The sequence below is a fragment of the Channa argus genome, chromosome 4 (assembly GCF_033026475.1).
Source record: "Channa argus isolate prfri chromosome 4, Channa argus male v1.0, whole genome shotgun sequence".
In the NCBI taxonomy this organism is placed as follows: Eukaryota; Metazoa; Chordata; class Actinopteri; order Anabantiformes; family Channidae; genus Channa; species Channa argus.
The window spans coordinates 9,541,849-9,568,877 of NC_090200.1; the positions used below are offsets into that span (position 1 = coordinate 9,541,849).

The window sequence follows — 27,029 nt, forward strand, 5'->3', positions numbered from 1 at the left end:
CTAATCTAAAACTAAAGACTGTTGACCTGCTGTGTCTCACACAAATGTGTCTGTCAATCATTATTTAGGTCACTGAACCATCATTGTTGTTAATGAGTCTGTACATTGCAGGAATCTCTTCAGTACACCACACTGTAAAGTTAAACCCCCTCGGTGTCAGCTAGGTCAAAAACCAGTAACCAGTAACATCTGTTTTTTCCGGTATAATAAATAAGCCGCGTGGTTTCAGCAGGGTCAGGCATCTGAGATTAAGTTGCCATAATTGTATCAATCTGACTTAATTCTTCTAAATGGGATGAACAGAATCAGCCTTTTGTTCTCAGGGTTTTGGATTTGCTACACCTGTTAGGTTGTTTCTCTCACCTTTTGTGAGCTTGTCCACTTGAGCACAGCGCCACATTCTCAGTTTACCCCTCAGAATTGTAAGCAGCAGTTTGGATAACAAGGTTGTGGAGTGCAGGGTGTTGATACCACAAAATGTAAAAGAAATAATGCTGCAGTGACTGTTCTAAATATTAATGAATTGAACTTCTATTAGAATTGAGATGATCCAGTAGAGTTTATCAGCCTTAGTTGACAGTCTTGTTAACCTCCTAAAAAAAATGGAACTTCTTACAAGTACATCTTTACTGTAGTTTATAAGGTACAGCTACACATCTGACAAACGTCCTGTTGAAATTAAGCCACTGGTGGATTATATGGGAACTGGCACTTACTGTTGGATGAACATGGAACCCAGTTGGAAGAGTTTCACCCCGATAAATGGCCAAGTAGATGTGACTACAGGAAAAATGCAATGACGCCTCAGCATCACCAGATGGCAACAGTCATGTCTATTATTCTAAGGCTGTGTCCCATTTCCCTCACACAAACAAAGATTTAAAATATGTTCCACACTCATCTCTGTTTTATGTGGGTTTAATTGGAATATCATTAAGATTTGGAGTGCAGCTCCCACAAGGCAAGCACTCTGATGTGAACTTCGTCTGACATGTTTCATTATTGTTTCACATTATTCTGTCATTTTAAGTTTTAATTTTTTTTTTTTAATTTACTTTTGCAGCTGCAAGCAGTTCCACTCCTTGTGCACTGCATTTTGGGGAAATGAATGTACATGAACAGCAAACAAAAAAGATTTAGTATGAATATAAATATCCAGGCTGAAGCATAACTACTTATGTACGTACGGACGGAATTAGGAAGGTGCTAACATGATTTATTTTGTCTGATTTTCCCCCTGGAAACCGATATAAAAAGTACCTCTCTAAGTGTTATCTCAAAACTATAGCAAAAGTTTATTCATGTGCCTCTTTATGCATCTATAATTTCATATGTTGGATATATTATAAAATCGTGTTTGAGAAGAAAACTGAGCTCATGTTTACGTAGTAGCCTGAAACCACAGAAAGTGTGATGAAGATCGCCAGGATGCACAGTTAATAAAACTCTATGTATCATGCAACATGCAGAAGTGAATGGCAGTTTTCTTTCTCACACAATTCAAAACTCAGCAACTAAGAGGAGTTATGAACGAAACACTTGTATTTTCATCTGACACTTCAGGCCAAGTTACAGACAACTTCTGTAATCAGCTTACAGATCCCAACCTGGTTCAAGTTTGCAGTGTTATTATGTGCCTGTTGTTGTAATCAGATACTTTTCAATCAAGAGTAAGACAATACAAGAAACATTAAACGGCAAACAAAATGAATACAATAACTCTTTTAAATCACTTTAGCCTCTCATTGTCATAACTTTGTTCAGAGGAGATGGATATGGCACTGTGCACAATTACTCAACACAAAATACTGACACCAAAAACAGTGATACTTTATAAATGTGCAAAGGAGAGAATCTCACTCTACTTTCAATTTCTTTTCTGCCGTTGTAATTCACATTTGAGTCACAAGGTGGCACCATGAGGTAGCCAAAGTCGTCTGAAGCAACCAACCCCTGCACATGCACGTGTTGTAAAAGAATCTAAATCAAAACAAGCACTAGTAAAATGAGATGAAAAACACCACCAATGACAACTCTCTCATGCAGGTCTTGCTGGCTAGGTTTGGCTCCTTTGGTATAGAGACCACAGTGTATCATGGTCCTCTTCTCTCATTTCCTGTCGCTTTCCACACAATGCCTGTTTCAGCCTCCACAGTCCCAAATCCACCTCTTCCTCTGCAGTAGTAGTGTTCCTGGGCTCGCTCACAAAGCCAGTGTGTCTCCGGGCTCCGGACACAGTCGTGTGGTTTCAGCTTTAAGCTCACGGAGGAAGTAGTCCCTTGTTTAGTTTTGTTGCTCACTGAGGTGCTACAATGGATCTAGAGCAGGTCAGTTCCAACTGTGTGACCGTGTCAGTCTTTGACTAGCCTGTAAATATGATGCTGTGCACCGTGCTCACTGGTGGACACCTCGAAGACATAGGCTATGCACAGCAGGGTCTCCAGTGTGTCTCTGTTAGTCACCACCTGCAGACAAACACAGAAGGCTCTATTCAGTCATTTCAGGATAAACCTACACCTACACATACAGCAATGCTGCTATTGATTTCAAACTACTGCATCTTTTGGCAGCATTTTACAATTATAAGGCCGTCTACTGAAAACCAAACACACTTATACCAAAGAGGACCAAGCTAAAGAACAAATGAAATAATCTAATAATCTGCATAAGAAGTCATGTGATTTCAGGATAGGAGGTTCCTAAAACATTACAGTTCTTGTGTAGGACCTCTATAATTTGAAAAGTATATCATTAATAACAACATAACTGGAAGTTGTGTCATGTCAACTTCTGTCTTTCTTCTTAGTTGGAAACATTTTGCTGCTCACCCAAGTAGCTCCTTCAGTCTAGGGAAAAGTTGGCTAAGGAGCACGGCTGTGATCCCTAGAAGAAAAAAGTTCCTCTGACATGACTCGACTTCCAGATGACCAAACCTCAGTGACTGAGAACCTTCACCTCCACAGTTAATAAAAAGCAAAAATAGTACCAGCAGCAGCACATGGTTCCATTTTTATAACAGCAGCTCTTACAGTGTAGTCCCCACTCATTACATACATAAAGATACTTATCATAATAGGGTTTCTGAAACAATTTATCTAATGTATAGGGAATATGACAATTGATAACAATAGAATAATGATAAACTGATGTATGTTCTTCTCTGATCAGAGTTCTCTGTTCTACGTGTCAGACAAGTTTGCATCTAAAACAGCAGCAAGCATAGAAAAACACTTGCTCAGTTGCATATGATAAATATTGATCATTGTTGTCATCTTTGAAATGTGGAATGTGCGTGTGCACCTTCCTGCTGCCTGCACGTGTGTGGCATGCCAGTGTCTCTATGTGTGCACATCTGTTGATAAGCTGTTCATGGTTAATATGAGCTAAATCAGCCCATTCAGAAACCTAATGACATGCTGCCATGTAGTCGTCAGTGTGGGCTCAATATGGTCATTGTCCTTTGGCCAGCAGGAATGCAGCCACCAATAGAAGGGACACCAACGTCTTTGAACTCCAATGTTGAGGACCACTTTGTTACTATGGTGACATACTCTACTCTGTTCGGTTCCCTGTGTCCTCTTTCTGAGGAGCACGCTGACTCATTCATAAAAGTTCAACTTACAACAGAAACAAAACAAAACCATTACTGACACTGGCAATGAAGAACTTTTAAAGGCAGTTACAGTTATTTTAATTAGTTAAGACACTTAAGACACATTTCTTAAATTAATGCTGACTTTTTTCAAGCTCTAAACACGTGACTGCACTTAACTGCATTACCATCTTCACCAACTTCAAACTTTGAAGTAAAAACAAAAACTGCTCAAAACCATGTCAAGGTACATCAAAACGTACGGTTTTCCTCCAGAACAAACTCTTTACCTGATGGTCACAAGATAAAGATAAATTATCACAATTTCCAATTATTCATGTACTGTGTACTGTACAAATAAACAGAATAATAATTTCTTTGTACTGTTTTCAGTGTCATGTCCAAAAAACACTTTGATGTGTGGACTGGTGAAGCAGCATTGAGTGTTGACATCCCTTAATTTTACTGCGTCTGCAAATCACAAGGTTTGTAAAACTGCGCTTAAAGGAACAGTTCAACATTTAGGAAAATATAATTCCTTTGTATCTTTCCAGGAGTTAGATGAGAAGACTGAAGCTACAATGAGCAGCTGAGTGTTAGGGGTTACCCCACTGCTAACTTGTTGGTATTTCTGACACATCATTTTCTTTTGCATGAACCGCATGAGCAGAATAACTAAGAACAGTGTACAAATACAAACAGTGGTATTAATCTGTCACAAAAAAATCCAATTTTTCTTGATTATGATAGTCGTATAAACATCAATAGACAGTACTGGCTAATCTAGTCTACATTTGTCCATTTTAAATGTAGCAATTTTTAAACTAGACTTGGTCCAGCGTAGGTTAGGTTGAAAAGTAAAACTTCCCCAAATTTATGAGTTTTCACAACTAGACTAAGGCTGCCAAAGTATAGTCTAGATCCATAGTCCAGATTTGTGTTCTACTCATATCCACATTCTCATCAAACCTTCAGCAAGAAAAGAAATAAGCTTATTTCACCAAAGCCAGACTATTCACATGATGTGCCACAGAATAGCTTGGTGCCTGAGTTTTAAATAATACCGGAAGATGAACATGCTTATACAGTATCTCACACACACAAGCTCCTTCTAGTTTATCCCTAGTTCCCAGTGTTTACCTGTAGAATAGTGAAGTTCTCCAGTACACTGTTCATCATGTACTTCTCCGGCAGGTGTTTAAGTTTGTGGATGAAGTTGATCATGTATTCACATAAAGGGGAGCGGTGGATTCGAAACACGTAGCGCCCACCCTCAAAACGCGCATACTCGGTCTAGAAAAACAGATACAATGCACCATAAAAGAATGCAGTGTGTGAGCACATTCAGTATACAGAAGAATGACGCACCTGGATTTGGAGAGCACGGACACAGAAATGTCCGACTAGTAATGCTGCATTGGACAACTTTTATAACATGGGTGATGCAGTTGTTTTCCCCCGGTTTATTTTTAATTAGACATACCATCATATTCACTATGTTTCAAATCGAAAATTATAAAATTATTCTAAGACCATACAACATTGAGGTATTGCTCAACACTGTAAGTAATACCAGGTGGAAATAGACATTTAAAATACATTTAAGGATGAAATGTGAAATGTATTGGAAAATAAAAGGGATACATATTGTAGAAAACTCAATTAGATACATTGGATATGAACAGCTATGTGATAAGCTGTAATATGTATAATATAATATACCTAATGCAGCATATGGCATGCCAAATATGACAATAAACATATTTATTGTGACAACCATAATCAAATGATGGAACCATTAAATATCATCATGTGGTCTACTGAGGCAGATGGCTCTACCTAGGGGATGTGTGTATGTATTTATATTGTATAATCCATCAGCGGCGGGTGGGGGGCTGGGCAACTCTTTTGTTCTAGTTAACGGGAAGCAGAGCAGTTAGTCATGGCAGGGAGATTTGTGAATCACTTCAGTTTCCTGACCTCCGATCAGAGGTTGATGACAGGAATCCATCTCCACTGTGGTGGTTAATCATTCCTTTGATCGCGAGATCATCACTAATCTATTGAGCAATCGGTGATGCAAACCCCTTGAGTTTGTAGCCACAAACACTTGAGTGTAAGAGCTGATCTAGATACACCGTTGCCCATAAAGTTGGAATAAAAAATTTTTCTACCTCTTCTCATGAAATTATTGTAACAATGTGACTTATTCTTGATAGATAAAGTGTGTATTGTCTCAAAACTTCATTCATCAACCTGTTCCAAAAATATCACAGTTTAAAGTAAAACACAATTTACTGAAACCTTTGCAAAAAGAGGGATGTGTCTGAAAAGCAGCAGTGTATCTGCAGGATCTTTACAAGCATAAAAAAATAAGTGAATACATTCAAACTATACATTTTTTTTTATTGCATTTATACGAAAATAACAATAAAGCACAAAAAGGATTGAATCATGCCTGGTGCTCACAAAAGGAACAGCTGTAACATCGCTCACTGACTCAACATTTGCTCTGTTTGTATCAAAAAACATTAGAAAGTGACTGAGAAAGTGACAGTTTTTATTTATTTTAGGAAAAACTACGTGCAAATACTTCTGTTATCTGAGTTATGAGGGCGGGACAGTATGTGTAACACTTCACAACAAGTAGGATTGCTTAAAGAATTTACACAAAGTTTAACACGGAATTTAAAAAAGAGATTTTGTGTTGCAAATACCCAATCATGCAGGAAAGTAGAAAATATTTTGTGGGGTAAGTGTCCAACTACCAGCATGGCCTGGTTTACATATAAAATCCTCAAGTATTCTTCTTACCTCCACTTTCTCCACCACCTGCTTTCCAAAGGAACAGACTTTGGTGGATGAGGTGATAATCATGTTCTCAGAGCTCTCATACTGGCTGGAAACACCATAGAAGAAGTTGCTGTCGTCCTGCAGGTTCACACTAAGGTCCGCCTGAAAAGAAGAGACACATGATATCAGAGGGCTTCGATGAGTATCCGTCAGTACCAACCAAAAAGACCCGCGATTACTTTGGCGGAAATGGAGCATGTGTGATTTACTGTTTTAACCCAGACACACATAGTCATTTCAAACTTCAAATTTCCCAAGATGCTGTGTGTGTGTGTGTGTGTATGTGTGTGTGTGTGTGTGTGTGTGTGTGTGTGTGTGTGTGTGTGTGTGTGTGTGTGTGTGTGTGTGTGTGGGTGGGGGGGGGGTCACTTGGAAACGACTTTAAACCAAGTGCATGCTGGGAAGCCTATGTTTAAAAGTTCAACTTTCGAGTTCTTCATCTTCAGGTGGATGCAGATTCACCTATCTGTGATCTTCCCAACAGACCAAGTTTGAATTGAGGCAAGTATAATCTGATTTAGGATCAGACTGAGGTGCTGTCTCCTCTGTCAGACAGCTGGCCTGTTTTACCTTTTCCCCTGTCGGGCTCTTGTCTCCTAATGGGCCATTGAGACACCGCTCAGCCTCCTCTCATCTCTTCATCACCCCGTACATCTTCATCCCTGGCTCATGTAATTCCTCTATTTGTCTTCATCCCTGGGGCCTAGTGACCCTCTCCGAACCACCATTCCCTGCTTCCCTAACAGCCTGCGAGGGAATTCATCCAATTACAATCAGCAGTGTGCAATTGGCTGATTAGATCATGGTGGGCAGGCTGGCTGTGTAACAATTTAGCAGAGCTGGCTCAAATCGGATTCCCTCGGCACTTCAAAGGCGTGAGACAATCCGTTAGGACAGGGCCACAGGCGCTGAGGGGGTGAGGAGGAAGGTTGGGAGAGGGGCAAGGCAGACAGTGGCCGACAGGGGGGTCTGCTGGAAATTCAATCTAGAATGCCATAGCTTTGGAGGTGGGCCAGCCGCCTGTCAGCGTCGCCATGCCAACCTGCACCTCAGCACACCCCGGAGTCATGACCTGCCACGTGGCCGTGTAAGTGCAGCAGCATGAAACAGGCTCTTCTCATTTTTTACTGAGGCGTAAATAAGGTTATCGTATTTTCAGATGTGTTGAGGATTTCATTTTGCTTATTTTCATGGCCCGGGGCATCTTTGCCATTTTCTTCCCGGCATAGATGTTAAAATGACCTGTTGTTCAGTAGTATTTGTTTGCTCATGGATGCCTTGAGAATTGGAGGGACACCCCTCTCCCCCCCGGGGTACGATAAGATAAACAGACTAAGAGGGGGCAGTGTTATGAGCTTGTTTTCCTCCAGCGCATATGTCATATCTGTTGACTCCACCAGGGTCTGACACGAATCAAGAGAGTAATATTTCATTGATGATGATGAACTTGCTGGTTACGCGCCACCCTCCATTTTTCCTACCGCCCCTATCTCTTGTTCACACTGTGTCCCTATTTCTATCTCTCAATTTTGATTGCTCCCTTTTACTCTATGATATATGGTGGGGCGACTCTGCCCCTCGGCCTGAATCAAATGCCTTGGCTGGAACAGCTGTTCTTTCCAAGGACTGTAAAAGAGGTCTTTTAGTATGGTGTCATTCGCCAGCGTCTTCTATCACTGCACAATAAATAATGTGGCCGTTAAACGTCTGAAGAGGGTAATGCCATACATACAGTATAAAGCCATCTGGCGGCATGACATTGCCAGGCGGCACTTTGAACTTGACACTTCTAGTTTTTGGTCCTTCAAACCAAATCAATTAAATATATATATATAGACACATATATCATATGTGTATCATATATATATATATATATATATATATATATATATATATATATATATATATATATATGTTTTACAGCAATGACCAGACATATTTCAGCATTTTCAGTTATTACTCTGATGATATCTGGCATGTGTTCACATTGTTTCTAGGCAGTGGACAGACTGTCATCATTTGTCACCATCAGCATCCACAGCACTGCAGAAAACCAAGGACTGATATGCCTCCCTGCTTCATAGTGCCTTGTTTTCAGACCTGCCAATGACCTTGCAAAACTGAAGACTGTGTGTCAGGTTTGCAGCAGCAGGTGGATGCTGATCTGTTTCCTGGACTATAGAGTAGGACAACAGTTGTCCACTTTGGTTTTCAATGGTAGCAACAGCTCATTCCTTTGGTCTGCGGCACAAAAATAAATTGCTACTGGAACAACCCAGTATTGGAGAGGGAGAAGAAAGAGAAAGATAGGCATGATGTCTAGCCAAAGGTAGCCTTTCAAGGATTTCATGATTCTGAGATGCTGCGTGTCCTTTGTGCCCAAAAACATCTTTATTCAACTTCTATTAAGGTGCTGACAATCTGCTTGACAGAAATGCCATTTTGGTTAACTTTATTTATTTTATTCCATTTAAAATGTCTAGAGTTTCGAAATAAACTTTCATTACTTTGTTTGCACTAAAGTCAACATGTAGATTTAACAAAGAAATAAAAATGCCACAGATTCTTACTAAATGTCACTTGTGAGGCAGTGAGGACCTTTTCACAGATGTTTTGACCTTTTAAAAAAGTTTGTGGGTAACTCACGCCAGAGTTAAAGTCCTTTTAAAGAGGTGTTAATGTTTTATATGTGTAGAAGGAGGTGCCCTGAAGTAAAGAAGAGGGTGGGGTTTGTAACTGTGTACGTGTTGTGCATGATACAAATACCAAAGGTCTTGTCCTGAGGTAAAGCAGGCTGGTCAGGTCAGAGAGATGAGCAAAGTAGACATATCCAATTACACCATAATACTCCCCATTTCCCTGTCTCTTTTGCACCAAGCCATCTTTGTATCCCCATTTGAATGTTCTTGACTTTTCATTTTCCCTCTTTTCCTGTTTTTCCACACTATCCTCGTTCCGTCAGCATTGTGGATTGACTTTGTCATCGTGCTCCCCCCTCTAAATGTGTAATGGTGAGTTGCTGTGTGTTTCTCTATGCCTGTGTGTTTTAGGGGGGCTTATCTATAAATAAATATATTGAAGGGGGCATGAAGGCTGGACTCAGTCTGATAGCACAGAGACAGGTGCCTGGGCTCACATTTCCCCTAGTGAAAGATCAGGCCTGCCACTCTCCCCAAGGCTACTGTCACACACAGTCACAAACACATCACAGATACACCCGTGCCCTCTTTGCCAGCACATAAATCGCCAATAAAGCCATGAAAGCAATAGCTTTCCATTCATTCTACCCCTAAAATCACACTTAAGTTCCTCTTACTCCAGTGCTTAAGCTATCTCAACTAAGTCAACACGGCTAGGCCATTAACAGCCAACAGGTGCAACAAAACATTAGCAAGAGTATTCACTGTACTATCACCTCACCTGCGTGACTTGTGAAGGATTAAATGCTGGGATAATATACAGAAGAACAGACTGTGATACACTGATTTAAACGAGCTTGACTTCTTTAAAGAAAAAAATGAAAACACGTCTTTACCCAGAACTTGACGAGGAAGAAAGCATTGTGTGGCCCTTTGTCAAACAGCTCCTTCAGGCCTCCCTTCTTCTCGGGGAACTTGTCGTAGATCTGCCTGATGTCCACCGACTCCAGATATGGGTCAGTGAAGCTTGGGTTGGACTGGCCAATATGCACAAACAGGTGCTTGTTGAACTGGTGAGACAAAAGCGCAGAGCAGGAGATGGACAAAGACACAAATGTCATTGTGCAATTTGGTAAACACTAAGTGCATAATCTTCCATCACTTGCATAAAGGGCGCACACTTTTCTTCTCATTTTCAACATTCACGATCATGTGATGTGCTCTTGTGCACATTCTTTATGTGTTAATAATGGCGAGGAGAAGAGTTCGTGGAGATTTTGTGGCTTCTGTGATTGATAGACTATGCAGAAAGTATGGTGTCTCCTGAACTCAACTGACCTGAGCTGACAGCAAACTAAAGATTTAAGTGTTTTTAGTAAACCGCACTCTTTTAGTGGATTCAAGCACAACGTTCTCTGTCATAAAAATATTTTTAAAAAGTCCCTTCTTTTTTGACATTGCATCTAGCAGTATTATACCATTGAGTCAGCATTACAGAGGAAAAACAATAACATCCTAATATAACAATGATTGGTAAACTGGAGGCCGACATGAGACCTTGTGTTATATTGAACCCTGTTTTGAGGTGACTCAGCAATTAGTCTGATGCATCTGTCAGTAGGACTTTCTGGGACACAAGAACTGATTAAAAATAAACTTTTGTGTGGAGGGTACAAACACTTCTGGATCATGGATGAGACAATGTTATTTCTAGCCACGTCTACTCACAGTCTCTGGGTCCTGAGGCTGCTCTAGGAAGGCGGAAAACTCCAGCATTCGCAGCTTGGAGCTGGCAATACTTCTACCCTGCCAGAGGGGGGCACCCGGAGACATGGACAGCCCTGCTGTGCTTTCATAACCTGCAGATGAAATGTGTGCCTTGAATGTGACAGAGTACAATTGGAATATAATAATAATATTGCAGTTATTTTCCTGAGCTTTGTGCGAGCTGTTCGTCATGAGCCGGGCTGTCTCATCACTTTGCCGCCATGACAGCCTTCTGTCAACACAGCAGGGGAGAGAAAAAGCACCCACCTGTTATGGGGGCCGGGCCGGACGCTTGCATGGTGTAACTCTGCTGGGAGAAGGGCTTAATGCTGGAGAGACGAGACAGACAAGAGAGGGAGAGGCATGTTATGCACAGTCTCAGCCTCATGACCCCATATCACATACTAATTGGACCAGCTGACCTCTGTAGAGACAGGGGGCAGAGTGGTATGCTGAATGTCAGACAGCTGGGAACTTTTGTTTATAATTGCAGTGATATGTTTTAATTTGCTTTGAGATTTATTCCCTGAAAGAAATGTATCTGATGGTTATTAAGGAGATCGCATGAAAATTACTAAAGCAGACTGAGGTGCTACAGAGTGTAAAGGAGGGCTACTTACTCTTCATGACCCGCTGGCTGTCCTGGAAGAGCTCCGTGCCAAAACTGTGAAAAACAAAAGGAGTGGAAATTATTGTTCAGATACTTTAAACAAGTCTCACATACAGTACATGACTGTTCATTGTGTATTTCCAAATGAAAGCACATAGCTGAGGAATGTTTCGTAGTAAAAAGAAATATGTGTTGTAGTAAAAAGACAAAACTCTTCTCAAAGTTATATATATTTTTGACATATGCGTGCAATAAATTCAATACGGTAAACTTGTGGTTCTATACCTGTTCTATCTGAGATGTCCCTTTGTTCAAATAGTTTAGGCTTTATTAGTGTAGGACCCCTTTGACACAAGTTACGATATTATTGTTATGCTTTTTTAAACAAGCAGGAAAAAAAACTATGTTGTAATTTACTAAACTATGCACGCAAAATTACAATTTTGCGTTACCTAATTACTACACTCAAGCAGAATTAACCCGAGCGCACATTTTTTTTTTCCTGGGCATCATAGTCTCATGCTAATAATATATTGATATTCCTGTGCCAAAACATTATTTTGATGCCTCTTATAAAATACACTGCAAAGGACGCAAATGGTGTGTCGACTGGTGAATCTTCTTAGTTAATATGAATAACATGAAATAGGGGACAATGCTCGGGGACTCACCCCACCGGCAGTGGGATAAGCCGGCCTAGACAGGCCCTGGAGAGCCATTTTGTTCTGGAAGGCTGTGGGCGAGATGATCTGGGCTGAGGACATGGTGGCCATACTCTGCAGAGCCTTGTCTTTGGCAGCCTGGTCCTATGGTGAGGAAGAGGGGGCAAGAGGGAAACAAACAGATAGTTACGCATAGGGAGAAGCACTCCAGCAGACTCCATTTAAGTCAGTGTTAACCCTATAAGCCCTATAAGGGGAAATGAATAATTGAAGCCAGCTTGCATCATTGGTGAATCCCTGCCAGGCTGAGAGTTGGAGAGAAGGTGATATTACAGTCAAGGGCCTTTGGGTCAAGAGATAAGTTTAATGCTTTGGCAGAGCCAAGCCACTGATGACAACTAGCTTCAGTTGGAGGTCATACTCTAAGACAGGGCAGGCAACAGAATTACATGTTAAAATGCACATAATAACAGAGTCAAAATTGCTAAATGCAGACGCAATGTTAAATAGGAGATAGCTAGACAATTGTCTTCTCTGTGCTGTAAAGTGATACACCTCTTGTCTTTAAATCCACTCCTTCAGCACATTCCATACCACAGAGGACTACAAGGACTTCCCATCCAGCCCTAATGGGCAAGGCCTCACAGTGCACTCGTTTTCCCAGAACTGGCTAACACAAGAGCATAGCTGAAATATAGGGGTACATGTGGCCGGGATCTCAGTTACACCGAAGACGTATTTAAAAAGCCCCGTCATAGGGGCCAACCCTGTGACCAATGCCAAGCCCTGCCAGCTGAACTCTCATGGCCACTGTCCAAGTAGAGGGTGAGTCCTGTTGCCTGCAGTGAGTGAGAAAATGTGAGAGTGTGTGGATGAGAAATGTAAACCGAGAAAGTACTGAGGGCGACAGGGATGTGTAAGCTCTCATCATACCGCACGGGAAAACTTTTATTGAGGTACTTACCAAGCGTAATACCTGGGAGGAATAATGCAGGGATTAATTTGTTTCCTGACAATTGTGTTTGGTTCATCTTGTTCATAATCGTGCACAGCGAGCCTCAGGCTTCCAGAAATATGTTCACATTTGATACAAATGTGTCAGCATCCCATTTAAAAGTAGCATCAATTAGATGGTGCAATTAAAATAGCCAATAGTGGGCGCCTTTATGTTAATAGAATGCGAATACATGGCAGAGTGTTATGATGTTAAAATATATTTAACAAAACATGAAAGTTAATTGTAAGAGAAAATAATATTGGGTAATAATGTTTTCACCCTCTTTCTTTTCATCTGCTGCTGCTCAACATCATTAAAATCATGATAACAACCGTGGCTGAACAAATGGAACCACGATCTAAAAGCCAGAATGAGTCAATACCAAATAAAAATGCAACATATTATTAACAGCAAGCACTTTTTTCCCTCAGGTAACATCTGCAGAGGTTGAATTTTATAATATGTGTTGAGTGGGATTCAAGTATTTTTATCTGTAATTATTGATTTGATTTATTTGGTGAATGTTAAAGGGCAAATAGAAGTTGACTCACGTAGCGTACCTTCAGCTTCACCTGGATCTCTCTGGCCTTCCGTCGGGCAAGAACCTGGATGTGACTGGACACCTGAGCGACAAAGACAACACAGCACAACACAGCAGAGTTAGGCACGGCATTACGGCCGCCCATTGCCGGCTAATCTGAGGGGCATGGTGGCTTTGTGGTCAGCACTGCGGCTTCTCAGTGAGAGCATCCTCAAATCTGATCTGGTTTAGAGGGGCTTTTAGAATACTGTGTGTCTTGATAAGGATTTCCTTCTGGTGATCCTGTTTCGTCCAAAGATGTGAATCTTTGCCTGTGCGGTAACATGATGGGCTCTGCCTGTCATCAAAAGCACACTGAAAAGGAATGCAGAGCTTATGGCATATGATTCAGGAGGGATTGTCACAGACAAAAGCACTGCATTACTAAATGAGCTACAATGTCTCCATTTTAATCCCAATGCATGCAGGTTTGAGTTTAATACGAACTGAAAAAAGAAGGGAAGCTAAAAATAGCACTTAGTCCATCTATCGGCCTTTTATTTGACCAGTTCAACAATTTGGTCTTCAGAAATGCAATGGAGAAAAAAAGCTTCAGTATGTGAATCATTTGGTCATATTTTAAGACACATTTATACATAAGCTGAGGTAATTAGTTATTTTTCTAGCCACTGAAAACCGGGTTGAGGTACTGATATTCCGACTGTAAATGACAAACTGAAGTAAAATACTGCTTGTTAGGATTTTCTGTCTCTGTCAGAGAAATACTGTAACACATGTACTGAAGTTGTAGTGCAAGAAAGCGGTTAGTTTACTGCAGTTGAACCTCTACCATCACCCATCTCTGCCCCCTTCACTGTCTTCTATCTCCTACCTTCTCCACTCATCCCTTTTCATTCCCACACTGACTCAGCCAGATGACTTAGCAGGGACCTTTTCTCTACACATCCATCACTGCCTGTACATCAGTGCTTCCATATCAGATACCAGTGAGTGAAGATAAAGTTCCAAATCCCTCATCCATCCCGTCTCAGTCTCCCAGATGCCCATATTCCCTAGCTTCTGCCCCCTTCTAACAAGCAACGGATCCATGAGGTGATGAAGGAACACCACCTGACACTTGATCTTATAGTATCTGTGCGTTGGGCCAGGGCCCTAAATCAATCGTCATCTCCAGCTTTCGCAGCAGGACGACGTGAAAGGTCGGGGGGGGGGTTAAAAATAAGAGCTGCTTCAAGTGGCATTTAAAGAAAACTCACCTGCTTCCTGGTCCGCGTCTTCCCTGTGCGAAGTTTGATGTACCGTGCAATCAACTCATTTCGTCCTGTAAAGTGACAGACAAAAAACATTTTAATTTATCAAAAATTAATACAAGGTCCCCTCACTGGAAATTTGCAGCAACATTTAAAACCACCCCTTATTTTATATTGACATTTTTATTGCATTTTTCTTTCATATTTGGAAAGAAAATATTCCTGTAAACTGTAAATATTCCACTTATCTTATTGCAAATAGTTACAAAATACAGTAGGTTAAGGGGGCAGAAAAATATCAATTGGGTTGCCTAATGAATCTGAATACATATTTTCTTTCTATTTAAGAATATATGACATGTTCTTTATTTACATTTACATTTTTGCTTTGAAATGTTTTTCTTAAAATAACATTTGCATATATTTTTTCTATCCTCCTAACTCCCTACATTTATTAAGTGTATTGAGTGTAATTACAAAATATAAATTAGAGAGATTCCATATGTAACACCCCCCTGTTTTACAATTTCTTTTCTTATTAGGATGGTTCTGTATCGTTTCCTACATTTAAAAAAATAACGGTAACCCTTTAAATCACAGCCCGCGACTTACAGGGTAAGTACAGTGAATTTACTGTGTACTTATTAGTAACATTGGTGTAACTCCACAGTACCTATAGGTGTGACAGGTTTAAAGTGTAGCCTCTTACCATCTTCTTATCTGTAGTAGTTACACCAAGAGTAGAATAAATGAAGGCTGCAATTTAAAGTGAAGCTTCTTCTTTTCTCCTCTTTTTTTCTGTAGTTACAGCTTGAGAATTCACACGTATCATGTTATATTTAATAAGTACCCCATAGCTACAAAAATACTTAGACTGTAGGTATTTCTCTTATTTTTTATCTTGTTACCTCATTATTCCCCAAAGTTTGCTTATTGTTATCAAGAAAGAACATAGGTTCTGTGGAGGTACACCATTGTTACTAATAAGTACACAGTAAGTTCACTGTACTTACCCTGGAAGTCGTGGGCTGTGATCTAAAGCTTTACCAAAATAGTTTTTAGAATCACTTGTACTTAAAATTGGCTAAACAAGGAAGCACAGGCCAGAAAAATTAGGAAAAGTTTATGCACTGTGCATTTTTGTGCATATATTTATTCAAATAGCTGTGTTCTGCAGTCACTGAAATCCCTTTTAAATTGAATTAACTGTTTCACAAAATTTTTGTGTGTGTCCATATTTGAAAGAGTTTGCAAGCATGCCTGCATCTACTGATGATTGCACAAACGGGCACACGTTGAAAAGTCTAAGTATATCTCCAAGTATATACATCTGTCTGGGTGAGAGCGTGCATCAGTCCCAGCCCGACCCCCTGATATTACACTGAGCTCAGAACGCTACAGTGAGTCTGTGTCTGTGCACTGCCACTGCAAACAGACAGGACACTCTGGCAGAGCAGGTGGCGGCTGCAGCCATGCGATCCTCAGACCAGACTCAGGACAGACAGGGCACAGTCCAGCGACCAAAGGGGGCCCAGACTGGTGAGGCCGCCAGGCAGCTGGCGTGTGTGTCAATGTTTATGGAATATGCCTTTACGCTTGCAGTAAATCTTGGGCTTCCCCCCACCTCAACCAGAGTCTCCAATTACAGTGGAGGGCAATGGTCATGTGGTTCTTTCACGTTGTTCACCTTTGGTTTAAAGGCTAAAGTGAATAAACCGCACAAGGAAATATATGCACAGTTACATATGTACAGTAAGGTTTTTGAAGCACAGTACATTACCGCACTGCGAAATCATGTACTGTAAGATGGACGGCTTAAAGCTAGTAGTTACTGTAGTACTTTATTAAGAGATTAATGATGAGAAATAGAGATCATCTTTATAAATAGGTACTAATAAAAGGGAGAAAACTTGGACAAATAAGATAAAGAGATCACACACACCAAACAACTCTTGCTCTCAAAGAAGCTTTCCTGCTCCTACACAGGCTTCCTCACACACACACACACACACACACACACACACACACACACACACACACACACACACACACACATACTTGTTTACCTCCCTTGCGGGGCCCGCTAGTTTTTTACCCACTGGTAGGGTCCACCCTATCCAGTGGTTCTACACCGCTATAAAAAATCACACAAATCTAAAAAAAAATTAGAATTAAAAATTTCACTTTTAAATCACAGAATATAAAACTTAATTTTTCATGCCCGTTTTTTTGTTGCTTGTGGGGTCTCTTTCTAACGGTCAGTATTTATGAGATCCACCTTCACACACACATGCATATTTCCAGTTTACGTATCTTAGCAGGGAACAAAATCTTCATCTGGAGAAATTAGTTCTGTTATTTTTCCTTTACCTTGTTTTTAAAGAAAATGCAGGGCAGTATCAGGGATTTATATTCTACTTTACATTCTCTCTATTCCACATCTGTTATTCCTTTACACCAAACATTTCACATTTTGCCACTTCAAGTTAATGAAAGATAAGAGCATTATGAAGACGACGATATTAGAATACTCAAACTTGAATCTCTTCTCAATTACCAAACCACGCGGTATAGGGATTTTCCCTTTTATTTCTGCAGTTTGCTGTTTTACACAAAACATTTCAGAAAAAAAAAAAAAAAACTCAAGGATTTGAGCTTATGGAGCACATATTAACATAGCTGGATGCAAAAACTTGCATCCAACTTATTTTGAAAGAGCAAAAATTGGCTTATACAAATCAAATGTTAATCACTTTATTACCATTTTTACCATTTCAAAATAAGGGAATGTAAACTTCTGCTTTTGCATAATGAGAAAAAACAAAAGAGACTGCAGAACAGAGGACACCAACTGTAAACCAATAACATAGCCATACTCTTGAACTAAAATTCTGTATGTGTGTGTAGTGTGTTCTTGCTTCATAAATGAAAAATATTTGAGATCTGTAGGGTAGTGGGAAGAATTTTGTGATAAAATGTCATAGCTGAACAGACACCAAAGAGGGCATGGTGAAGGAACTGAGAAAAACATGATTACCTTCAAACAGGCATCAACAGAAAGTATAGAACAAAGGACCAGCCTTGTGTTTCTACCCGTTCATTAAAGCTCTTCTACTGTACCTTTCTTCTCATGGTAGTAATTCGATTTTTTATGAAGTATTTAACTGCTTTCCAGTCTCGGTTTCCCAGAGCTTGAGGTTCTGCAGCAATGCAACGTTCACAGTCCACCTTACCTGGAACTTGTTTCATCACTATACATTTTCGTAAATGCTTTTCTACTGCAGCACATTCCTCTGGTGTCCAGCTTCTTTTCACTGCAGTTTGATTACCTAAATGTGCATAAGAAGATCATATTATATTTTAGATTTAAAAACTTCAAATCTTAACCTGAAAGGAAACACAACTAGATTAATCACATATTCACTGCAGTACTGAATTGGTTCAAAGGCCATAAAGGACTCCTCCACAGTCATTCAGTTTTGGGAAAGACTATGTTAAACCCAAACTGCTGTATACTTACAGACCTCCAAATGGGGACATTATACCCCCTACACACAGAAACCATGTATGATGTGTATCATCTTCCTCTCCATCCCCCATCTCGCACATATCCATTCTTCACTCCACGAGTAAACTGATTGTGCACCCTTCAAAGCCTTCCATAGTTAATGCAATTGTTACCTAGAGATTTAAAGTTCATATACTTCACTTAATGCCCAACTCCACATTGGTTATAAACAAGACCAAAATATACTACGTCACTGAAGTGGGTGATGCCCACGGATGCCCTTCAATGACCTGCATTTTTTGAGCAGTGCACTTTAAACGTTTTGTGATGGTGATGTCCTAGTCTAGTAATATCTGCTTGTGTACTAACTGGAAGTGCTGGTAAGAAACTTGGAAATCGAAAGGGCCTGCTGGTCCAAGAAGGAACCACTATTCTAAGCTGACCTCTCCTTTTAGCCAACTTCCTCTGGTTTTGGCCACTTGATGAGGAGGTACATTCTTGTAGGGATGTCACACTGACCTCATTCTCTGAAACCAGTGCCATACTGGTATCTGTGTACAGAAAATAAAGAGTTAGATATGCAAGATTAATAGATCAATCAATAGATTTACATTGCTCAAAAGAATAGCTAGTATAAATTAATATAATTTAATATGGCAAGTGTGTCTCTTAATGATGAGCTAACTCCATGATGGTACCTTCTTGATGGGATGCCACACTGTCCACATGTTTGGTCCCCTGTTCTTCTGGAATACCGTAATCTGGGTACAGTAAAAAAAAAATTACTACAAGTACTTAAGACAGTTATTTAGAACTAACATATGAAGTAGCTATTAGTAAAGCTGACTGGAGCTATCATGCATAACTGATCATATGGGATTGACAATTTCTATTTCTCCATTTTGCCATGGTTTTGTGTGCTGTGCTAAATCAAATTTACATGTTAGCAACCTACAAGGGTTAAAAAGTCTGGTTCTGCATGAAGGGGTGAGATTTGCACATGCCCAGACCACTCCTATATTGTATAAGTTTCAAAGATAATGTGAAATTACTCATTGTTCCTCTTTAATTTTGGTGCAGTTGTTTGCTAATTGGGGTGGGAGAATAATTTTGTGGTCAAATCCTTCAAGCAGCAGGTCCACAGCTTAAACACCAAAATATTGAGCACACAAACAGTACTACATACCAACTAACCGCTCACTCTTCATTTGATAAAAGCTAAACAAATGTGATTTAATGTAATCTATATATAACAAAACTATGACGACAGTTACAGCATAACAAATATATAAGCACTGCTGCTGAGATTAACATAGAAATTACTTTATTTTGTTAATTACTAATGATACTATAAGTTTATATTTTTTAGCTTAATTTTCTCAACAGGTTGGATTTCCATATCCCACACCTAGAGAAGCTCAGTTGGACTACACAGAAAATGCAACTTGATATATGGGCAAAAATAAATAATTAAAACAGGCTTGGATCCACACTACTTTATAGTTGTAAGTTGTAAGAATTCTTTTGAACTTTGGAATATGTGTGAAAAGCTTTTTGACTTCACTAGAACTGCACCCCTACAGGGAGTTTACAGCTTTTTTCTATTGAGTGGAAAACAGCGGTGCCTTAATATTAATTCCCACTGACAGTTTCCCATGATTAAAAACTTGATAAGGACACCCCAAACAAAAGAATTCTCATATGTACTATTTTACATTATAGAAAATAGATGCTGGCTTTAAAAAAATAGCAAAATTATTCCTAAATGTGGTCAATAGCTACAGAAACCTGCCAGCATTTAATCGTCCAAACAAAATCCACATGCACTAGTCAAAAGTATTCATATCCATTGAGAAATCATTCATTCCAACCACTTAAGATAAAACAACATACATACCTTCTATGTCCTCTTGTGAACACTCCTCCATGTCAACAGTTTCTAAAATGTTAATTGATAAAATGAATTGGAAAGCTGAAAACTGATGTGATCAAGAGTGTAATAAAGTACTGCATAAATTGCTGACTGTAGATAAAGTTAATCTACAAAACTCGCCCTTTTCATAAGTCAATTAGTTAAAGTGAAACATTTAAAAGTAGGATTAGACAGAAATTGTCCTTTTTAAATGTTTCTTTTTTTTACATTGACATATAATAAGTCTTAATACCATTCACATCAAGGTGAATTTCATCCAGACTCTTCCCTTTGTACTCTCCTAGCCGTCCCTGTTCCATTGCCAGGAGAACTTTACTTATTTTTGCTAGCTGTAGGGTGCCCTCTGGAAGACGGTAGTGCTTTCTGTGTACTTCAATGTTATGCCCAAGAAAATCTGCCAACTGGTCAAGTTCTGTAGTCTTGAGATTGAGAACGGTGGATAGGGTAGCAATGTGTTTCCTGAGTTTTGTTGAGGTTAGTGCTTTGGGAGTTTTTATGTCATCACATTCATTCACAAATTGTCTAATGCAGTCTGAACCCCTGAGGTAATGGACAGATTGTGGTAATGCAAACAAGTATCCATTTTCATTAAACACTCCACATTCTTCTCGCTTTTCAGTCAGAGTATCAAGTGATTCTCTCATGTCTGGAGTGAGGAGAACAGGAACTTTCCTTCCTCTCTTTCCTACTATGGTTATCCGAATAAAATGTTTGCAAAGCTTCTGCTCGAGTGCTGTAAGGGCCAAGTTAACATCTTCATGTGTTTCTGATGTGTCTCTTGATAAGTACACTGACAAAGGCATTCTGGATACCTCTCCTGCTCTCCGGCGGTTAAAGAGAATAACTTGTGCCAGTGTCACTCTAGCAAGGTCTTTCCAGTTTGAGGGTGAAGGCTCTTCTTTCAGGGCATTCAATTGTTTCCGCTGTTTTCCAGACAAGTAGCAATGAAGATTCTGGACATCCTGTGTGAATGGTAGAAGTTGAGGAGAATTCCACTTGGTCTGGTCAAGCTGGGTTAGTGCTTGGCTTGCAATGTCAAATTTCCAACTCTCTTGGTATAGCTGTGCAAAATCCTCAGCATCCTTGACAGTTTGTTTATCTTTGTTCTTTAATCCTTCAGACTTGAGAAACATGGCCAAAGAATGCAAGCTGTGTCCCACTTTGCGAGCAAGAGATGGACGTTGATATCTGCCAGTTTCATCACTAAATCCAGCCAGGCATCTTGCAGCAGTGACAACATGATTGTACTTTTCAGGTTTTATGAGATCTTTGATAGTCTTCACAAGTGCAATCTTTTTTGCTTCCAATAGCAGTCTACCAAGCTCTCTCAGCTTTTGTCGAATGTACTGATGTTGGCTGATTACCTTCTCATTCTTCATAAACAGCCTGTAACCATACTGTAGAATGCAGTTGTCTTCTTTAACTGCTACTGCAATCTTGTCTTGATTCATATCACTTAAGAACTTCCAGTATGCTTCACTTAATCCAGGTGGAACAGGTTCAGCAAAAGCACACAATGCCTGGACTCTTGTTTTTCCTGGTTTAGATGGCTTCCCCTGAGGCTTGAACCTGCAGACCTTGAAATGTCGCCACATCACTGTTTTTGTGAACAATCCATAGCAGTACACACAATGTGTATATTCCTGTCCTTCTTTTCTTTTCTTTGGTTGTTTCCATGGGATGAGTTTGCCTTTGTGGCTCTCCAAAACTTCAGTGTTGTGCTCAAAGTTCCCCTTATTTCGGATATAATCTAATTGCAGTCGCCTTTCTTTTGAGTTCTTTGGCAAACTAAAAGCTTTGGCAACATCAATCATATTTTTGTGTTTACGCATCAAATGTCTTGACATTTTCTGAACTACTTGTCCACAGTACAAGCACTGATGTTTTTTATTATATCTCCTTGACCCATCCTCCTTTTTCAAAACTGGATTAACAAAAACAGATGGCTCTTCAAGGAGTGCAGTTTCATCCTCATTTGCATCAGCTGTGCCTTCAGGAAATCTTTGTGTGGAATCACAACTTGCAACAACTATGTTTCTGCTCTGACTAGACTCAGACTGGGTCTGACTAGAAGACTTGCTTCTTCTCTGACTAGTAGATCCAATGTTGTTCTCTCTCTTTTTTTCAAGGGATAATTCCAAGCTACCATCACTGTCTGTGCTTTCTTCCCTGGGATTTGGAATATACTCCTCTTCGCTTTCTCCACTTGCTTCATCTGATTGTATAAGACTATCTTCAATCTTTTAAAGAAAAAAAAATGTTGTTAATATCTTTCCCTAACAATTATTGTTTTATTGTGACAACTTGGCTACACTTTTGTCAACTGCCTGTTAGAATAGTATACTCTCTATAGGGGCATTAAGTGAAATTACTTTCATTCAAAGTAAATTCACAAATTTGAGATATGTTAAACTATTGGGACAAAAAAAATTGCAAACTATTTGAATCTACAGCATAAAACTGCGCAGGCGTAGTTTAAAAAATGACTTCTCCGGTAAAAGTGCAAAAGTGTTTAAATTATGCAAACATATTCACAAAGGCACAATATTATAATTCTGAGTTTGAATTGCACTGCCCACTAACTAATAGCATTAAAGGGTAAGATAAAAAATAAAATAGACTTACAGGATGGCAACACCTTCTTCTTGGCCTTTGGAAAGCCTTTTTAGATTGTGATGATGAAGGACACTCTGTGCTGTCATCACTTGAATCATAGAGTGCATCAGAAAAATGTGGTATTCTATTCATCTGCAAAAACAGTTATGTTAAATAAAAATCATTACAGGGGAAATGCTTGGAAATTGCCTTATCCACTTAGTTGGTATTAACAGAACTGACACGATATTTTGTCAGAGACATACCAGAATGCTTTTTGTTCTTCTAAGCTTAGGAACAGCATTATCCTCATTATCAGTTTCATCCACTACAGTCTCACTCTTTGAATCTTGGAGAAAATCAGAATGATCTGGTACACTATCCTGCAAAATGGGTGTAATGTTAAGGTATGGCAATCAATTTTTGTTAATGTTTTATAAAAATCAATCACAGGACAAGGATTTTAACACTTGATGCTACACACATGCTATACACTTGACACTATGAACATTTTACTGGAATTTAAGACATACCAGAATGTTTTCTGTAATTTTGTTAATTTGGATGACTGTATGAGAGCCATCGTTTATATAGCCTTCGTCTGTATCATCAGTTTCAGAATAGTCCACTAGGGAAAAACTATTAACAGTGAAAACCTAAATGTAATAAAACAAATAATTAGAAAGGAAAAAAATATTTTAAAAAAGTAGAATAGACAAAAAACAATCATCTAAATTAGCATGTTAGTTATATTTAGGACACAGCTACAGGCATCAACAAGTCTCGCAAAACAACATAGAGGCTGACATGAATTACATTAAAAATATAATTTTAAAAATGCATCAAATAAATACGTGTTGCATTATATATACTTTAATTTTGATACAAACTGCTATTGAGCCAATTGAATAAAATTACAAAGAGTTGGAATTCATCTCTTCATAAGAGAATTACACAAAGTACAGGTCAACAAAAGTGATTTGTAACTAATGGCTAGTGTGACTAGTGACTCCACCTGGATTAAGTGAACTTGAGGATCCTGGGAGGGGAAGACTAGAAACTCATGCATATGACCAAATGCATCTCTCAGATTAACAGGGTGCATAAGAACTAGAAAAAAATTGTATTTACTCTTTTACCTCAACCACATGCACTCATGTTACCCAAACAGTAATCCTGACTCAAAAGCTGTTTTGGAAGAGCAGTGAACAAGTCCCTATCTTCATATGAGAATTACACAAAGTACAGGTGAACAAAGAAGGTATGTGACTAGTGTGTGCATTACTTTATTACCTGTGTGCTGGGATCATTTTTGTTTGAATCCTCACACGTAGGATGATCTATAGGGGATGTATCAGTCTCAACTGCCAAAGTAGGAGTCTGCTTGTTTTCCACCTGGTATTCAGACCGAAATCAAAAGCACATCAAGAACTGCCAGACATTGGTTATTTACAGATTCACAAGTTGTCTAAGATAGCTCAGCTGTCAGCTATTTCTAAAATAGCACTTAGCATAAAGAAATAACCACATGCTATGGCCTTTCTGCATGACTGACAACAGCATAGAAGTGGATGCAATGGATAACATTCAAAATACCTTCTGAAAACATGAAGCCCCTAAAGAGGTGTAGCATTATAACTATAATAACTTGAGGTTTGACCCTGGCAGGTATTAAGGCAATGATGTAAAATAACTATAAGTTAGATCCATACGGGAGGACCCCATAAGGGGAGAAACTATTAAATTCTGAGTGTGTGAGATTAACTGACTACTTGAGGGCCCCATAAGTGGAAGACTAGAAACACAAGCGAATGAGCACATGAGTCACTTAGGTTAACTGGATGCAGGAGGGCCCCATGAGAGAAAGACTAGGAAGATTTGTCAGGTTTACTCTTTTCCATCAAAAAGTTGTTTTGGAAGAGCAGTGAACAAGTCCCTATCTTCATATGAGAATTACACAAAGTACAGGTGAACAAAGAAAGTATGTGACTAGTGTGTGCATTACTTTATTACCTGTGTTCTGGGATCATCTTTGTTTGAATCCTCACTCGTAGGATGATCTATAGGGGATGTATCAGTCTCAACTGCCAAAGTAGGAGTCTGCTTGTTTTCCACCTGGTATTCAGACCAAAATCAAAAGCACATCAAGAACTGCCAGACATTGGTTATTTACAGATTCACAAGTTGTCTAAGATTGTTTAGCTGTCAGCTATTTCTAAAACAGCATTTAGCATAAAGAAATAACCACATGCTATGGCCTTTCTGCATGACTGACAACAGCATAGAAGTGGATGCAATGGATAACATTCAAAATACCTTCTGAAAACATGAAGCCCCTAAAGAGGTGTAGCATTATGACTATAATAACTTGAGGTTTGACCTTGGCAGGTATTAAGGCAATGATGTAAAATAACTATAAGTTAGATCCATACGGGAGGACCCCATAAGGGGAGAAACTATTAAATTCTGAGTGTGTGAGATTCACAGATTACTTGAGGGCCCCATAAGTGGAAGACTAGAAACACAAGCGAATGAGCATATGAGTCACTTAGGTTAACTGGATGCAGGAGGGCCCCATGAGGGAAAGACTAGGAAGATTTGTCAGGTTTACTCTTATCCATCAAAAAGCTTTTTTGGAAGAGCAGTGAACAAGTCCCTATCTTCATATGAGAATTACACAAAGTACAGGTGAACAAAGAAAGTATGTGACTAAGTGTGTGCATTGCTTTATTACCTGTGTGCTGGGATCATCTTTGTTTGAATCCTCACACGTAGGATGATCTATAGGGGATATATCGGTCTCAACTGCCAAAGTAGGAGTCTGCTTGTTTTCCACCTGGTATTCAGACCAAAATCAAAAGCACATCAAGAACTGCCAGACATTGGTTATTTACAGATTCACAAGTTGTCTAAGATTGATTAGCTGTCAGCTATTTCTAAAACAGCATTTAGCATAAAGAAATAACCACATGCTATGGCCTTTCTGCATGACTGACAACAGCATAGAAGTGGATGCAATGGATAACATTCAAAATACCTTCTGAAAACATGAAGCCCCTAAAGAGGTGTAGCATTATGACTATAATAACTTGAGGTTTGACCTTGGCAGGTATTAAGGCAATGATGTAAAATAACTATAAGTTAGATCCATACGGGAGGACCCCATAAGGGGAGAAACTATTAAATTCTGAGTGTGTGAGATTCACAGATTACTTGAGGGCCCCATAAGTGGAAGACTAGAAACACAAGCGAATGAGCATATGAGTCACTTAGGTTAACTGGATGCAGGAGGGCCCCATGAGGGAAAGACTAGGAAGATTTGTCAGGTTTACATCAAGAACTGCCAGACATTGGTTATTTACAGATTCACAAGTTGTCTAAGATAGCTCAGATGTCAGCTATTTCTAAAATAGCATTTAGCATAAAGAAATAACCACATGCTATGGCCTTTCTGCATGACTGACAACAGCATAGAAGTGGATGCAATGGATAACATTCAAAATACCTTCTGAAAACATGAAGCCCCTAAAGAGTTGTAGCATTATAACTATAATAACTTGAGGTTTGACCTTGGCAGGTATTAAGGCAATGATGTAAAATAACTATAAGTTAGATCCATACGGGAGGACCCCATAAGGGGAGAAACTTTAAAATTCTGAGTGTGTAAGATTAACTGACTACTTGAGGGCCCCATAAGTGGAAGACTAGAAACACAAGCGAATGAGCATATGAGTCACTTAGGTTAACTGGATGCAGGAGGGCCCCATGAGGGAAAGACTAGGAAGATTTGTCAGGTTTACTCTTATCCATCAAAAAGCTTTTTTGGAAGAGCAGTGAACAAGTCCCTATCTTCATATGAGAATTACACAAAGTACAGGTGAACAAAGAAAGTATGTGACTAAGTGTGTGCATTGCTTTATTACCTGTGTGCTGGGATCATCTTTGTTTGAATCCTCACACGTAGGATGATCTATAGGGGATGTATCGGTCTCAACTGCCAAAGTAGGAGTCTGCTTGTTTTCCACCTGGTATTCAGACCAAAATCAAAAGCACATCAAGAACTGCCAGACATTGGTTATTTA

General features: G+C 39.4%; 2 protein-coding genes across 7 annotated transcripts in view; both read right to left on the reverse strand.

Annotated features, from left to right (window-relative positions):
* Positions 1 to 1,524: 1,524 nt before the first annotated feature.
* LOC137125641 (transcriptional enhancer factor TEF-3-like) overlaps positions 1,525 to 27,029 on the reverse strand; it is a 43,720-nt gene continuing 18,215 nt past the window's right edge. Inside the window, exons 2-12 of one of the 3 annotated variants that reach the window (XM_067501430.1) lie at positions 14,918 to 14,982; positions 13,672 to 13,743; positions 12,133 to 12,267; positions 11,472 to 11,515; positions 11,119 to 11,180; positions 10,813 to 10,943; positions 9,981 to 10,154; positions 6,407 to 6,547; positions 4,733 to 4,885; positions 2,829 to 2,883; positions 1,525 to 2,465 (exon numbers count right to left, since the gene is read on the reverse strand). In XM_067501430.1, coding sequence (XP_067357531.1) covers positions 2,842 to 2,883; positions 4,733 to 4,885; positions 6,407 to 6,547; positions 9,981 to 10,154; positions 10,813 to 10,943; positions 11,119 to 11,180; positions 11,472 to 11,515; positions 12,133 to 12,267; positions 13,672 to 13,743; positions 14,918 to 14,982 — 1,019 coding nt within the window. In that variant the 3' untranslated portion in view covers positions 1,525 to 2,465; positions 2,829 to 2,841. The remainder of the gene's footprint in view (positions 2,466 to 2,828; positions 2,884 to 4,732; positions 4,886 to 6,406; positions 6,548 to 9,980; positions 10,155 to 10,812; positions 10,944 to 11,118; positions 11,181 to 11,471; positions 11,516 to 12,132; positions 12,268 to 13,671; positions 13,744 to 14,917; positions 14,983 to 27,029) is intronic. The other 2 variants (XM_067501429.1, XM_067501428.1) reach the window with 2 other exon arrangements.
* On the reverse strand, positions 16,951 to 25,044 carry LOC137125637 (uncharacterized). Of its 4 annotated transcripts, none has more exons than XM_067501419.1 (10): positions 24,961 to 25,043; positions 24,241 to 24,342; positions 23,481 to 23,603; positions 23,214 to 23,330; positions 22,978 to 23,100; positions 20,585 to 22,592; positions 20,317 to 20,358; positions 19,118 to 19,180; positions 18,863 to 18,970; positions 16,951 to 18,240 (listed from the first exon to the last, which is right to left on the reverse strand). In XM_067501419.1, the coding sequence occupies exons 5-10, from the start codon at positions 23,098 to 23,100 to the stop codon at positions 18,023 to 18,025; spliced, it is 2,562 nt and encodes an 853-aa protein (XP_067357520.1). In that variant the 5' UTR covers positions 23,214 to 23,330; positions 23,481 to 23,603; positions 24,241 to 24,342; positions 24,961 to 25,043; the 3' UTR covers positions 16,951 to 18,022. The 4 variants fall into 4 exon arrangements, with proteins under 4 accessions (XP_067357520.1, XP_067357523.1, XP_067357522.1 ...); XM_067501422.1 differs by having other exon boundaries at positions 18,071 to 18,240; positions 18,939 to 18,970; XM_067501421.1 differs by having other exon boundaries at positions 18,113 to 18,592; positions 18,939 to 18,970; positions 24,961 to 25,044.